At 40.7% G+C, this 15,782-nt stretch overlaps 3 protein-coding genes across 9 annotated transcripts in view; 2 read left to right on the top strand and 1 right to left on the bottom strand.

The window, feature by feature from the left end:
* Nucleotides 1-15,782, top strand: part of CAND2 (cullin associated and neddylation dissociated 2 (putative)) — a 176,245-nt gene that overhangs the window by 52,466 nt on the left and 107,997 nt on the right. The gene's annotated exons all lie outside the window — the stretch shown is intronic.
* On the bottom strand, nucleotides 26-9,079 carry MBD4 (methyl-CpG binding domain 4, DNA glycosylase). Of its 4 annotated transcripts, none has more exons than XR_008999039.1 (8): nucleotides 8,796-9,079; nucleotides 7,072-7,295; nucleotides 5,807-6,672; nucleotides 3,401-3,475; nucleotides 3,188-3,322; nucleotides 2,422-2,571; nucleotides 1,827-2,004; nucleotides 26-946 (listed from the first exon to the last, which is right to left on the bottom strand). XR_008999039.1 is itself a non-coding variant. In XM_057506421.1 (8 exons), exons 1-8 carry the CDS (start codon nucleotides 8,886-8,888, stop codon nucleotides 869-871), a joined length of 1,725 nt encoding a protein of 574 aa, XP_057362404.1. In that variant the 5' UTR covers nucleotides 8,889-9,079; the 3' UTR covers nucleotides 26-868. The 4 variants fall into 4 exon arrangements, 3 of the variants coding, with proteins under 3 accessions (XP_057362404.1, XP_057362406.1, XP_057362415.1); XM_057506421.1 differs by having other exon boundaries at nucleotides 1,827-1,930; XM_057506423.1 differs by having other exon boundaries at nucleotides 26-2,004.
* Nucleotides 9,246-15,782, top strand: part of IFT122 (intraflagellar transport 122) — a 67,904-nt gene continuing 61,367 nt past the window's right edge. The window contains exon 1 of one of the 4 annotated variants that reach the window (XM_036911419.2): nucleotides 9,246-9,411. In XM_036911419.2, the coding sequence (XP_036767314.2) occupies nucleotides 9,371-9,411 (41 nt within the window). In that variant the 5' untranslated portion in view covers nucleotides 9,246-9,370. The remainder of the gene's footprint in view (nucleotides 9,412-15,782) is intronic. The other 3 variants (XM_057506415.1, XM_057506396.1, XM_036911418.2) reach the window with 3 other exon arrangements.

Genomic DNA, 15,782 nt, shown 5'->3' with positions numbered 1-15,782 from the left:
AATTATACCTCAAAATAGTGATTGGTAATTGAGACTTCATAATTTGGAATTTTTTGTTGGTTTATTTGGTAAGCTCTTTCTAATGTAAGTGTTTCAATATTTAAGCTACAACATTCTAATACCCATATTAAAAATGGGATAAAACTTAAGCCCTATCCTCCATCTGGAAGGGAAGAGATGGGTAAATGCTCGAGTTCTCACAAAGGGATCAAAGCAAAATGCATGAGCCAGAAGCCAACACCCTGAAACAGAGCTACAGGCAGATATCCACACTAGGTTATCAGATGGATGCTAGGATCAAATTCCCAATTCCTAAGAGCCAGCACAGAGTCATCAATAACAAATGATGACAAAATAATCTTATTTTTCCTTGGGGGTTAGTTGTTTTTTTTCAGTAAAAACATTTTTATTAATTAACTGCCTGATAGACTTTGTAATATTTTTTCTTACATTTTTGGTAGTAACTCTTTGACTGCTTCTTCATATAACTGTGTAACACTTTTACACAAAGAGAACAGAAAACCTAATCTTTCCTCAAGAAGGATGATAGCAATTTATTTTGCATTACTGGTAGTTTAGAAAGGCTTTTCTCACTTACAAATTGCATTTCATCATTGGAGAAGTCATATACATTTTTAGGACTGTGGTCAAATAACGATTTATTAAAAACAAAAACTGTTCAAAACATGTTCTAGTACATTCATTTAGCAACACTACCAGTGGCACACACATTAAGAAAACATACGTGAGGTTTCTAGTTGGGCTGAGTAAAGCCTACATGCCTGTAAGTTAGCTGGTCAAAACGGAGCTCTTAAGAATCAAATGCAAAGTATCTTGTGAAATACAAGTTTGAAGACTTCCAAGAGTTTTAAGACAGACTTAATTTTTTATGATTTTCCCAAAGCCAGTCGTGATATTTATTTAACTTATGGTCTTCAGGGCGCACCTGGAAGAAACATGACATATTAGGACACAGAGGCCTTATGTCAGTTAGCCAGAAATACATGTTTAAACTGGGTTTTTAAAGGTTTGGTGGGGGAATAGCACCTTATGATGACATGCCTAAAAATTGTAACCTTTACCCTAATGGGATTCAGAATGTTTAAAATTGTCCCTTACATTAAGATAATCCTTTCCAATTTAGTGCTGATCTTCACCATGACACAGGGTGTGGGGTGGTGATCACATAAGTATTAATATGCTATTTTCCAGAGTTAAATGGATTGCTCGGGTCACAATAAAATGGCAAAGCAGGGATGGGCTTGGCCAGACCTACTGGCTGAGTGTTTTAGAGCAAGTCACAGATGAAGAGGGCAGTGTACTTGGCCACCTAGCCGTGGCCACCAGCTGCCGGGACACCTCCTGGATGTCTGTGAACTGGGCATACTCAATAGAATGGGTAGCTGAGTAGGACCCAGTTATCACAAAAACAGTCTGAGACAACTAGGAGAACCCAACAAGCATGCATTCCAAGCCCAAACCTGCCTGCTTGCCTTCAGTGGTGTACTTTTGAAGGCCAGTGACTGTGACAGGAGGAAAACCACATGAGGCTTAGAGACCATACATGAATGGGAATGACAGAACAGGGTCAGAAGTGACAAATTGCTGGAGGTCAGTCAGAGGTCACGTGAAACAAGACTTTACGGACTTGGGAGTGCCAAGGATCCTTTCCTCCTGACAGTAATCCCATCCTCCTGCTGCCCCTCGAACTTGGAATAAAACTGGTTCTGATGTGGTAACACATGTGTCCAAGAAGTAATTTTCAATAATGGTGGACTTTTGCCTCAGAGACAAAATTTGCTGGAGATATTATGGCTGGGACTCACCTGCTTCCACTCATTGATACAAAAAATTCGGTAAGAGTCGTTGCCATATTTGCCAATCCCGTGAAGCTCAATTGGATAGCGCCACTGCTTTGTTAGATACTCATCTGAGAATGCAACACCCCATGTATCAGGCCAGCTTCCAGATAGATACTTCCCCTAAGTGTGGGGTGATGGGGGGCTGGATGGAGAGACCAGAAGGAGACGGGAAAAAAATCTTTCCTACACCCCCAGTTCTGACTGTGCTGTCTTCCAAATTCCTGCTTAGTTACCCCGTTGCAACCATTCACCTGCCACTTATGCACCATTATTATTTTGTGCTGCATAGTAAAATCCTTGAGGTCAACTGGGCTTTTTGCTTCACTGACTTCTTTCTCTATTTCTGCCCAGGTCATCCCAGTGCTAGGCAAAGACTTATTACCTTGGGTCAGTGGGAGACTGTGGTTTGGGGCAAGCGGACTGTTTTTAAATGCCTTCAGGGCTGGCTTGAGCTGAATGACCTCTGTTAACGCAGCACCCCAGGATCTTAAAGTTTAAGGTGTAGCTCTCTCAAACAGGCACAGCTTATGTTTTATCCTTCGGGTGTACGGAAAAGTACCTGAGAATTTGATAATGGTTTTTGCTCGAAGATCATACAGACCAAGAGGTTTAAGAAGTTCTGACACATCTCTCCAATCTGCAGCTCTTGCTACCTCAGCTGAAGGATACTTCTCCAGAAACTCCCAAAGCACAGGGATTGCCATTTTGCCTGCAAAGTAAAAGTAACCATAATTACAAGCCTCAAGATGGGCTGATTTTAAGTTCAGGTGCTTCCTCACCTAGATAACCCACACAGAGCTTTTTTCCCCTTCTTCTTTTTAAAGCATTGAGAAGCCATTACCTGAACCAGCAATCACTTTCAGAGTAAAAAACCAACACCATTAGCCTGTTTGGCTAACAGTCTAAATCATACTAATACCTAGACTTGTGTAGTAATAATTTTTAAATAATCCGCACTTCAGATAATCAGTGTAAAAGCATATAGAACACAAGGTGCCAATGACATTAAGGAAAGCTTTCAATGAAAAAGAAAGGCTTTTATACATGACAGAGGGTGGAAGAATGTTAGGTAATTGATTTTCACTGATGACCAAAACTAATTTGAAGTTGAAAATGAGTGAAAATCTGTTCTCTAATGTGAAAAAGGCTGTTGGATGTTATCTAGTCTATCTCGTAGGCAGAGTTTGAGGGCTGAAAGGGGAAAGCCTTACCTGAGGTCACACAGTCTCAAAAACAAACTTGAACCCAGGCCTCCTAATCAACCCATGCTCTTTCTCCTCATCACACTGTCTCTACTGAGACAAAGATGAAAATAATCCACAAACCTGAGGTCCGATTGAGAAATATAGTGGCAATGAGGAGCTTCCATGGGTCGTGGAAAAGTGTTTCTTGGACAAGATTAAAAGGTGACCGAGGAGGGGTCCACTTCTTAAAGGCTTTGCGTCGTGGGGGGCTAAGAGCTAAACACACACACTATATCAGAGCTGCACACCTAAAATAGATTTAAAATCTGATTTTTCTGATTGGGAAAGAGATACCTTCTTTGTTGTATTTGCTGGAGAAATACAGGCTTGTTTTCCTTTTCTCTATTTGGGTCTGTGGGATGGTATCTTCTGAAAAGGAAGCATGAACACTGTTTATAGACTCTACAGTTTAGCGTAAAGAAATATTCAGAGTAATGTCTCCTTCTTCTAGTCTTACAAAACATGTAGTGTGTGCCAGGCACTGTTCTAAAAACTATAAAAATTAACCAATTTAATCCTACTAGTGACCCAGGAGCTAGGTATTATTCATCTCCACTTTACAGATAAGGAAACTGAGGGACAGAGAAGCTAAGTAACTTGCCCAAGGTCACACAGCTAGTGTCAGAACTGAAATTCAAATCCAAGCAGTCTGGCTCCTAAGTCCATGACTTTAACCACTCCGAACACTAGTTTTCTATGACTTATTTTCAGAGTTCACAGTATTAAAAAATTTGAAATAATACAGAGCATTACAAATTGTGACAGATTTGTACAATGTGGTCATTGAAGTATTTTTAAGACTGTGTCATGATTATTTTCCCCTAGGTCACTAACTTTTAAGTGAAAAAAGCAATATTCTACATATGATCTCAATTTAATAATAATAAAAAAAATGACAGATTGTATTAAAATAAACTAAAATGGTATAATAGTCACTGTTAATTTTTTTCTCCTTTAACTTTCTATATTTTCCAAAATTTCTGCAGTGAACACTTGAACTTACCAAAAAGGAAAAAAAAGAGAGAAAAAATAGAACCTGCAGAAAAATCTAAGATTTGGACCTTAGAATACCTAAGACCATGATCTACCTACAAGCTCAGTTAATTCAATAAAGACTATTCAACCAGTGTTACCAGGCTTCCCTTTCTTAATTCTAAAATTATCACATTTGATGTTTCCTGTAGCCTCTACATTTGAATGTCAGTTAATAATACCTTGCATTTGTACATCATGAAGCCATCTTTTTCACTTCTCATTTTACTTGACAATATTTCTGATGTGAAAACAGGACTGGTGAAGGCTATTACCTCCATTTTACAGATGAAGAAACTAAAGCTTAGAAATTAAGCAACAATCCGAAAACAGCAGGAGGATTGATTATAGATTGGGACAAGTATCCAGGTTCTCCAGATTAGTCTAGTGTTTGTCTGTATTCTAGTTAGAATAGGCAAAGCCTAGTAGAAAGTAAGAAAGTGTTAGAACAAAGGAAACTGCTTTTACTAGCTACCTGGTAATCTCTTCTGTGAGTTCCTATAAATATTAGCTATCTTCCCTTATTACAAGGAGACTGAAGCTCAGTTTATTTGGCAATTTCTAACTTAGCCAGTGGGAAAGTCTTACTGTTCTATGGGACACCTATTAACCTAAGGGTACTCCATCTCATGTTGAGAACTAGACTTCTTTATTGATAGGAGAAATAGGACACTTCTATTTTAGTTGTAAAAGGGTGTCTGTAATATTTTACTTATCCATTATACTACAATAAGTACATACCCTCAAGCTCAAAGTTAAAGAGACAGGCCTGAAGAACTGTTAATAGTAGTTCCAACTTCTGTTAAACGTAGAGACATTCCAGGCATAGCAAAGGCATAAAATCATGAGTGGGTGTGACAGCAGGAATCAAGTCTAACCCCCAGTGCACCAATTTGCCCAGGCTGTCTCTCCACAGGACTTTAAGTAAAATTACTATTCTTCTTTAAAGGAGTTATTCATTATACCATAATGACATAATGAATAACTAATACTGGGTTGCTTGAAAGGTCTCCTTTTTATCTCTTATTCACTGAGGTACTATAAAGGCAAAATTGCTAAGCTCTGAACTCTGTATTAAGAGCATATTACAAATAATAGATGAACTACATGATTACCATTTTGAATTATTTAGAGCTCTGAAGTATTTTAGAGAAGCATTACATTATAATAGAAGATAAAAATGACTATGATACATACAAAATTAAATTGGAAGTCACAAATCCGTAATAAGTAATAGGAAGGGTGCAGAGAAGACACTATTGTCAATCAGTTTATGTATAAAAGGAGTCTCCCCCAAAGCTTTTCATAAGTGAAACCTTTTCATTTTCCCTAAAGTTGTAAGATTATTGGCTGAAAGCTGGAAAGAAGGGAAAGCACTGTCGGGGACAGTTCCAGCTGTTGAGCCAGGGGAGCTCGTGGCAGCTGTTAGTGGCACAATTTTCATTTGCTGGGGGCATCAAGGCAGTGGCCAGCTGAGTCCCTCTCTGCCACAGGAAGGGGCTTGAAGGCTGGCTAGAGGAGGTACTAGATCAACTGGTAGAATGTGCCGGATATTTGGCCCTATTTCTTTATTGTATTCCTATATCCTAACTGGGTACAGATATGAAATACAATATTCAGGAGTATAAACTCGTCACGTGTTTAATAACACTTCAGTGCAACGAATACCTTGACATGTTTTCACAGAAAGACAGTCTTTTTCGGTTTGTGAGCAGTTCTTGTCCATTTCAGAGCCACACTTTAAAGTGTCAATATGCAAATGTTCCTTCCTTTTGCCAACTTCTACTTCTGTTCTTATTTCTTCAGATTCTAAAAAGGTACCCTCACACTTCTGGTTGTGTTCTGCTTCTTTGGTTGAACGTGATTTGTTGATGATGCCGGAAGTTATTTGTTCACAATGAAAATTTGATTCTGAACTCAATGATTTTTCTTCTACAAGTCTCTTTGCTTCATTGGTCACACTGAGGTTGCTGCTTGCTCTGGCATCAGAAATGCAGAGAGCTCCATCAAGGTGACTTTCTTGTGTGACAGGTTCACTTTCAGCATCTTCCTTAGTATGCACAGATTCTCTTTTTCTATTACTTTGAACAGACTCTGGAAGTCTCTTCTGGTGCCCTGTTTTAGTTTTCTTAATTTGAATTTTGTTCAAAGTAGTCACCTTTCCTTTGGACCTTCTCAGCTTTCCGGGTTCAACAGCATGAACACCCTCATCTCCTTTCAAAAGCATGGAAGAAGGAATGGAAGTAAAGTTGGATAGTCCTCTGCTATCTTGCAATTCCAAACCACCACCTGGCAGAGGAAACACATTTTTTTTCCAACTGCTTCGTGTCCTGAGGTTCCGGTTTGAATTGTTACTTTTGCTTTGCAGTTGGGACTGAGTCAAAGCTGCCATGCTGCCGTCTTTATCTCTTGACTTGATGCCCCTTTTAGAAAGTACAGTAAAATCAAAATCTTCTGGCTTAAGTGAAGCCTCTCCATTTTTGTGAAGATATTTAGCAAGTGAACTTTTGGATCTGAACTTCAGTCCTTGTGGGCTAGAAAATGATATTAAAGGACACTTATTGCTAGTAAATAAAAATGACTTTTAAAAATTGGATCACATTTCAGATTTTTAATTAATACTTTCCAAATGTTGCCATGGGCATTTAGCATTTAAAATAAAAAATAGTGATAAAATAGTACTTTTATATAGTTTCCTATATGACAGTATAATTTACAAATAAAACTTAAGTGCTACCTTACCATTAACCATTCACAGGAGAAAATATACGTACTTGTCCCCAAGTCACTTAATATAACCAGTGACATTGAAGAATAGAATCCATAATGGTTTTATGGTAAAAACAAAAAGGCCAAGGTTCCTGCTATGTTTTCCTGTTACCTGTCTAGAAAAAATTGTTTGGCCGTACTCTCTTACCACCTTGCACACTCACCTGATAAAATATACATCATATCTTCCTGCTGTTTTCCCAGATAACCTTTGCTTCACAACTCTTTCCCATCCACATGGGACAGACTTATGGCATACTGTCACTGCAGGATCATCACATTGAGCAGAATCGATGGATTCTTGTGGCAGGGGATTACACTCATTGCTTTTTATCACCGCTTGTTTATCATAGTCTCCCAATCTTTCCAATCCCAGAGCAACATCTTCCTTGCTGAAAAAACAAAGAACAAGTGATTAGCTCATTTAAAATTTATCTTGCTCTGCTGATTCAATTTCAACCCATGAATGGGCAGGAACTTCATGGACTACTTAGACTGTCCATGATTTCACAATCAGAATGGACCAATCTTATTCTACGGGAATATCTTCCTACCTTCCACCCCCCCAATATCTTCCCATCCTCCAACATGGGTTAAAAAGGGTTGGAAATCTCTGCACAATGAAAAGCTCAAGCTATTTGCTAGAAATTATTTTTGGTTAATCATTGAGTAGGCTATTATAAAGATTTCTGGTGACACCTGGCAGTGGAAAAACATGAATAACTGAGCTCTTAACCTGGGATCAACAGAACGGCTTAAAAGAGACAGTGGGACACCTTCCTCCTCCCCAAATATGTGAGGTAAAAATTTTATATATGTATGTATTTCTTCAGGGGGAGAGGATCTATTGTTTCATCAGATGTTGTGACTCTCCAAAAGGTAAATAATTTCTGATACAGAATTTTCAACTGTCTTTCATCCATCCTTGTGATAACCTTGTGAAGTAGGTAGGATAAGGATTACTCTCATTTATTATTAAACTGAGTGATAGGAAGATTAAGTTACTTGCAGAATTGATACCAGAACCCAGGTCTACTAAATCTTTGTCTAATATTTCTTCCCCTGTACTATTAATGAACAACTTCAGTAGAGTGTATCCTAATCACGAAATCACAAGTTTTAAAAGTTGGATGGGTCTAACTTTTTTTTAGAGATGTCTAACCCAACTCTCTTCTACAAACAAGGAAACTAAACAAGAGCTAGTGACTGACTAGAATTGGAATCAAGGTCTTTGAAGTAATTTGGAGTTCAATAACTTGGGAAATAGGTGGATCTTAAGAAATTATATAGTTCACAATTTTGGAGGTAAGAAAACAGAAACCTGGTGAAAACAGCACAGACCAAAAAAGTCAACAGACTGGGTTCAAATTCCGGCTCTGCCATTTACTAGCAGTGTGTCCAAGAGTAAATTACTCCAGTATCTTCTCTTCGTCTGTTAAAAGGAGGTATACCTTTTTAAAGGCAGTTCTGAGGTTTAGATTTTGAAAGAAAAAAAAAGGTAAATCATCTTCGCCCCATATCTCATGTATACTACTCACTGACTGTAGCTTCCTCTATTGCTTCTCATATGACCCATTTTTGGAGCTCCCCTGGCTGCTTAACATGACCTCTCCTCCTCCGAAGATCCTCCAACCCAACCCGGCCTCTCCTTGCACCATTAAAACTCCCTGCTCCTAACACCTTCGGCATTTCGGGTGAGCACAGCAATCGGGGGTACCACGGGGCTGAACCCACTGCAGAAGAACCTGAGTTACAGCCCTACCTCCTAGTGACTAACACTGTGAGCCTCGATGTCTGTCGATCCTAGGTTATTAAGGCCCATCCACGTTCTACTTCCCTGCTCCTATCTTACAGGTGGTGAAACAGAGGTACGAAAGGGGGCAGTAACTTGCCGGAGGTGACAAGGCCGGTCTGGGACTAGGCGCTCACTGGGGGTGACCGCGAGGGCGTCTCCGCAGTCTCCCAGGCTCGGACTCTCCATCCTAGCCGTGCTCTTCACGGCTCCGGCTGCAGCAACGAGCCAATTTGGTGTGACGCCCCGAGAGTGGAGCAAAGTAAAATGTGAAAAATTCTTCAGCTCAGAGCGCTAGGCTGAAACCGAAAGACGAAGGCAGTGAAAGTCCATCAAACTGCACAGTAGCTTTCCGGCCGCCCCCAAGACCATCGCCGCTAGTTCCACGACTCAGCCAATCAAATCCTTTGTCAAAGAAGACGCACCACCCTCCGCCCTTTCCGACCAATCGTACGCGCCCTAGTTGCGCAGACGCCTTGTAGGAACCCGTTCATCTTTGCTCCTTTCTGAAACTCCCTCTTTTGGACGTAAGCACTCAGAACTCTGCTGCGCGCGCGTACCTCACTGCGCATGTGCGTTGCCAGGGGTAGCTCGGGTAGCCAAAGTGGCTCGCGGAGCCGGCCGTGTTGCTGAGGCGGGGAGGAGGGGCCCGAGGTGTGAGGGAAGCCGCGATGCGGGCCGTGTTGACGTGGAGAGATAAAGCCGAGCAGTGGTGAGGAGCGGGACAGCCCGGGAGGAGCGGGAGGCCGAGCCCCAGCGGGGATGGCGGGAGCCATGGCGTGAACCCCATGGTTGCCACGGGCAACGGGCGTGCGGCCTGGTTGAGGGCACCGAACCCCGCGGTCTGGGCCACTGCAAGGTCACCTTCCCACTCCTCTACGAGTGCAGAAACTGAGGCCTGAAAAGGGAGCAGAGAGATGTGCCATGCGTGACGTACTGGCCTGTCGAGGCGGTTTTATACGTAATCACAATATGATCTTGCTGCTCTCTTACTCGGAGTCCGTTCTGGGCTCATTTTATATCCACGACAATGTTTCTCAAACTTCCCAATTTTTTCCACATACACATATTATTCATACTCTTGTTTACTTGATGTTTTTCTCTAAATTGCCTCGCTTATTTTCACTTAAGTATGATTTTACGTTTTGCGGTTTTACAAGGAAACTTTATTGCTTGGAGAAATAACTAAGACTTAAAGCAGGGAGAAACCAAATTGTTAATAAGTTGTAGCTACATGCTGTTGCTAGGGAACCTTGAGGCCTGAGGTCTACTGTCTCTCGAACTGCAGATTTAGCAAGTATGGTCAGAGAGGTGCTTGAGATGAATAGCATCAAGCCAAGACTTTGCTACGCCTAAATAGAAGGTTTGAAAGAGGATCAAAAGAGAATGACTTTCTCACCTTAACATTCAGTGTTATTTAAGGTCCTATTCTGTTTTTATCACCTAAATCCATCACACAACAATATATCTTGCAAAATCCTGACTTACTGGATTGTTCTCTTCAGCCTGGCTTTCAAAATCTTTCTAGATGATCTGTTCAGCTTCATTGTGAAGCCTCTGTTTTGGTCCCTGGAATAGGGTATTTGCCATTCCCTCTCTGTCTTAGGCCCTTCTGTGTGAAGAAATCATGCTTTCCTTTCCTCATCTCCTCACATCGAAATTCCGAACATCCTTTAAAGCTCCCTTTGAAGATGGTTGCTCTTTCTTTTGTATTCTGCACTAGTAATAGCTAATGCTTTGTGCCAGGCACTGGTTAAGAACTTTCTACCTTTTATCTCATTATCACCTTTCAACAGCCTTCTGAGGTAGGTACTATAATTATGTCTAGTTTATATAAGAGGAAACTAAAGCACAAAGACGGGTGAATAATTTGCCAAAGCCATACAGTAAGTGATGAAGCCAGCTTTCTTCCTCACTCCAGGCCAACGCTCTTAGCCACAATATTAATGTTTCCCCATGTTACAGAGGCTGCAAACTCAAATGCCTGCAGGAGTCAGGCAGGCAACATAAATGGGAAATGCTTATTTGCATCTTAAACACACGGAATTGTCTGTCTTCCCTAGGAGTATTCTATTTACACCCCACTTTCCTTGAAAACATATAGCCCTACCATGTATCTTTCATTTCTACTTTCAAGGAAGAGATTTGCATAAAAATTTCTTTTCGTTTTTCTCTTAACTCTATTATAAAAGTACCCACAGCACAGGCTGCTAACTAGCAAATGAACATTTGGCTTCGATGTCAGAGAGTAAAAGGGAGTAGCAAGTAGTGTGGCAAACTGGAGAGCTCATGCTCTGCCTAAAAGGGGCAGCTGCTGCTCAGCTCCTGCCAGTTACCACCCTGCAGGAATTTGGCCTAGGGTGCTCAGATCTTCCTGCTTTCACCAGAAGCTTCCTAGGTTTCTGGGTTTTTATGTGAAATGTCCTAATTTTTAAATGTTGGAACCTAATCTAAAACAACAAAATGAAACTCCATGTGGGCCAAACAGAACATTTGCTGGCCAAATACAGCCTGATTTGCTCCCAGTTTTTAACCCCTGACATAGAATTTTGTTCATTCTTCTCTTGTGGTACTTAGCGTCTGTCTAGTGTAAGAGTTATTTGTGACCCTGTTAATCCAAGAAGTCTATAAACCCCTTAAAGCAATAGCTATGTCTTAATAATTTCCAAAGCTTATTTCTGAGCCTAGACAAATGAGTGGTTGTTGTGACTATTTGATCTATAGATGGACTCATGAGTGAATGAATCAGTGAGTGAACAAATGATGAATGAAGATTGGTTATTTGGTTTTTGGCCCACTATAGGTTTAAAACAATCTATTAGAGTAAGACTGTAGGGGTTCTATAGACCAGCAATCCTGATGGCAGCTACATATGTCAGCTGATAGCCCACAATGAAATAAAACAAAACAAAAAGCTGTAAAAAAATGAGGAACAGAACTAAAAAATCTCAGATGTCAAAGATTAGTCATCCACAATTGAACCAGCCACTGTCTCCTGTTCTGCTCTTTTGCTTCCCGACTAGCCTTCATATAGCAGCAGGAATCCCCTTTTCCAAGTCCTGATGTTATGATCCATTACTGTACTTTTCATAAACCAATTACCTTCCACATCAAATTGTGCACTTAACTAGCTGGCCCTATTTGTACTCCTCCCACTCCCCTGTGCTTGCTCATGATTAAATTTATGCTTTTGAGTTCATTTGAAAACTCTACTGTCCTATCCAAAGGCCCTTCCCAAATGCTCTCTTATTCATCCCTGAACTCCCTTTTCTCTCTTAAAAGCACTGCTCCAGGTTCACTGCAACCATGACGCTTCATTTGGTTGTCACACCTTATTCCAGTCAGGCCAGCATCTGCTTTGACTCCCCATTCACACCAGCTTGTATGAACTGAGTACATGCTGTAGGCCAGACAGTGTTTACATGCCTTATATTGTTTAATTGCCACAACCACATGTGAAGTTGGAATTGTTACTCCTTTTACAGATGAAGAAACTGAGACTTAACAAGGTGATATAATTTGCCTAAGATTCAGAGTGAATAAGATTCAGAGGCTGGGTCAGATTGTACAGGGTTTGGAGAGGCACTTTGGGACTTCAGTTTACAGTGGGGTGGGCACGGGGTTGGCAGAGGCCAATCTGCACGACTAACCCTCTGTCTGCAATGGAATCTAACAATGTCTTTTTCATGAAAGGAGGCAGGTGGAGAGAGAGAGAACCATCCTAAAGTACAATAGACTGCCTGTAGACAGGTGCACTCCCCAGCCCTGGAAGTGTTCAGGCGGAAGCTGGATGGTCATCTGTAGGGAATTTCTACCCTGGCAGGGGAATTGGATTATATGACAAGGTCTAGGGTCTTTCCAATTCTGAGTTTCTGTCGTTGACCTTGAAAATAACCAGTTTTTTTTTACCAGCAAAGTGAGTTTATTTGGGAATAACAGAGGAATTGCAATTCAGGACAAGCAAGCTGTGGTGAACCAGACAAGTTGGGAGAACAAAAGAGAGGAACTCTCTTTAATGGAGGAAAGGAGGACTGTTGGGAGTGGATGTTAAAAACAAAAAGTCCATTGGAGTAAACTAGGAGTTGGAAATGTACTGCCTTTTCATTGACTGAGTTGTGACAGCCTCTTATGGGCGGGACTCTTGCCACTGTGAACATCTTCCTCCTGCTGGGGTAGTAAAGTAGGCTTCTTCCCTTTGGGAATGCAAGGTATCTCTCTTCCTGTTGGCAGTTGTGAGAGCTCCCTCTTCTGGTCTCCTGACTCTATTTTAAATGAGGTTTCCTTTATTCAGTTTCACAATCTCATGATGTAATTTAAGTCCAAGGGGTTCAAGGTAAAATTTTGTCAGTTTGAGATAATATTCATTTTGTGTCAAGGATAATGCCATGCATCGTGGGCCCACAATGTCTAAAACGGAGTCAAATCCTTTACATTGCATATGACTATAATTAAAGGAACAAGAGAGTATCTCAAACAATGTAAAATGTAGAAAGCTATATAATTCTAAGTACAGTGAGAGTTTAGATTGGGGTAAATCAGGCATGTATATTATACTTTGGGAAAGCAAATTTCAAGTAATACAGAGAAAATGAATTTTCACATCTGAGAGGAAGATAGGTTAAGGCTTGCCTTAAATAGACACTCAGAAATGATTTTCTGATAATTCATCCCCAAATGGTCCTTATGAAGAAGCCACACGGGAACCACTTTGATGTGCTCAAGTATGTATAAGGTAGAAAAGGGAGCCACATAATCAAGCATGACTATAAAAGAGGTACAGAACCCTTCTAGAACCTAATACCTCATCTGAGCAACCCACAGGTGTCTGGTGCTTGCACAAGGCTGGCTTGGGCTCCCTGGGACGTGGGTGGGCAGCTCTCTAGCCTTGTTTTGTAGGTTGAGCCAAATGCTCAGACAGAAGGCCAGCTCCTCTGGCCCCAGCTCCCCTCTACATTTCACTCTATTGCCCTGCTTCTGCTCAGAGTGTGAAACACACAGGTATGTTTTCTTCTAGGTCCAGAGAAAGAAAGCCTGAGAAGCAGGAAGGCCCGGGTCTGTTAGCACATAACAGTGAGGAAGCTGAAGGACTCAGGGTCTGTATTTGTTTTTATCAAGAGGGATGCCCAGCTGTAAAGGGTGTAGCGATCGCCTTTGTTCCTGCTTTTCCATCAGCCAGCTGTGTGACTGCAGACCCGTGACTTGCCTCTGTACTTCAGTTTCTTCGTTGGTAAATGTGAGCCAATAGTGCCTGGACTGTCTATAGCATTATGTTATAAGATCAAATGACATGTAAGTTTATACTCTTCAACAACTCTTCACTGTTGAATATATGTGAAGAAGTGTTTTTCTTAGAGGAAGTTTCTGAGATCAGTGGAACCTATATAAAATGTTCAGAATTCTATGTGTAATGCCTTGAGTGGGCGGTAGTACTTTTTTTCCCTTTCTGTTGATAAAGCATGGAAACTGTTGCTAATTACTTTGTCAGCTATGACATGTGCTAATAATAATGAACTGAGGGCCACAGTGATAGCGGTTAGAGTTTGGGTGTCAGAGCCAGAGTGCCTGGGTTTGATTCTGGCTCCACCACCACTCAATAGCAGTGTATTTTCGGACAAGCTATTTAACTTCTCCATGCCTTAGTTTTCTCACCTCCAAATAATCCATAGGTATAGGATTATTGCCATGAGTGAGTTAATACATGTAAAGCATTTAAACTGTACTTAGCATACAAAGTAAATAAATGTACTTAATAAATGTTAACTACTGTCATTAAAGAATTAAGGTAACAGATTTGTCATACTTGACAATACTTCAAGAGAATGGAAGGCAGTATACCATAGACTCTAGAGTTAGATCTGAGTTGAAATTCTGGCCTTTTCCCTTGTTGGTTTTATGATGATGGACAAGCTAATTGACCTCTCTGAGCCATGGTGTCCCCAACTACAAAATTGAGTAGTAATTCTTACCTCATAAAATGTGAGGATGGTATAAAAATAATGCATTTAAAGAGCTCAGCATGAGATCTCTCTATAGTAAATGCTCCAAGTTCTGTTCACAAGGATGTATATTCTTCGATTATTAACAGGTACCAGGTAAGTTTATTCCATGCTAAACCTTTACAATAGTCCATCTAGGTTGTGCTGTCCAACACATTCTTACTCAAGTCACCTGAAATCCTCTGCCTGGGGCATTCAGGAATCTTTTTAATGTGGCACCAGCCAGTTTTCCTAGCTTTATCTCCCCTTACTGCCTTGCACAGTAGCCAAACATTTCAGCCAAATTAGATTAGTTAGATTATTCACTGTTCTTTACGTATGTGTCTTTGTTCTGTTTCCTCTGCCTGAAATGCTGCACCCACCCAGTCTCCTGCATGTCTCAAGAGCCCTACCTTTTGTACACGTTATTGTCTTCATGAAGCTTTTTCTGATTCTCCAAATCAAAACACTGTGCCTTCCTTCTTTGAATCCTGTCATATATATTTAATATATCTTGTAAAACCTTCACACAGTATTATTCGGTATTTCACCTAAGAGGTCAGTGATTGCAATATATTGTTTTACGTATCATTAAGAGAGCAAAAAATGCTGCCAGTTAGACACATCATCAATTTTAAGACATTCCAACCTTGGAGATGTTAAAATAGGATAAAATGTACATTTTAGAATTGATGACATCTCGTAGTTCTTTGTGAATATGTCTGAGTCACGCCTTCCCACTGGATGGTAATTTCCTTGAGGAGAGGGAGGGCCTGTGATTTCTTCATCTTGTATCTGTTAGTGTCTAGCATGTAAGAGACAGTAAGTGTCTACACCTAAGAGTAGTTGTTCTCAGAAAGTATCTGATTAATTAGAAATACCAATGATATTTTAATAAATGACCAAGTTTTCAGAGGTGTGTGTGGATTTACTTTCCCTTCCATATTCTGTTTGTCTAGCTTTTATGGTATTATTAGAAGAGTTAGTGCCCTCAGCTGTTGACCCTTTGAATCCTCTCTGGCGTCTGGCTTCTCCACAAGTGGAAATTGGGACATAACACTAACTGCTGAGTAAATTGTGATTGGATGGGCTGCCAAGGTGTGGTGGT

The sequence above is a fragment of the Manis pentadactyla genome, chromosome 1, assembly GCF_030020395.1.
Source record: "Manis pentadactyla isolate mManPen7 chromosome 1, mManPen7.hap1, whole genome shotgun sequence".
NCBI lineage: Eukaryota > Metazoa > Chordata > Mammalia > Pholidota > Manidae > Manis > Manis pentadactyla.
The sequence above is the reverse complement of the archived record's forward strand: the minus strand, read 5'-3'. Positions and strand labels throughout refer to the sequence as shown.

What these genes read in the sequence shown, in the direction of transcription:
- MBD4 (XM_057506421.1), bottom strand. Translation starts at nt 8,888, where the DNA reads ATGGAGAGTCCGAGCCTGGGAGACTGCGGAGACGCCCTCGCGGTCACC. An exon ending in TATGATGTATATTTTATCAG is followed by an intron (nt 6,673 to 7,071) that starts GTGAGTGTGCAA and finishes ATCATTTTCTAG; the next exon opens with CCCACAAGGACTGAAGTTCA. An exon ending in TTCTGTGAAAACATGTCAAG is followed by an intron (nt 3,476 to 5,806) that starts GTATTCGTTGCA and finishes CTTCCTTTTCAG; the next exon opens with AAGATACCATCCCACAGACC.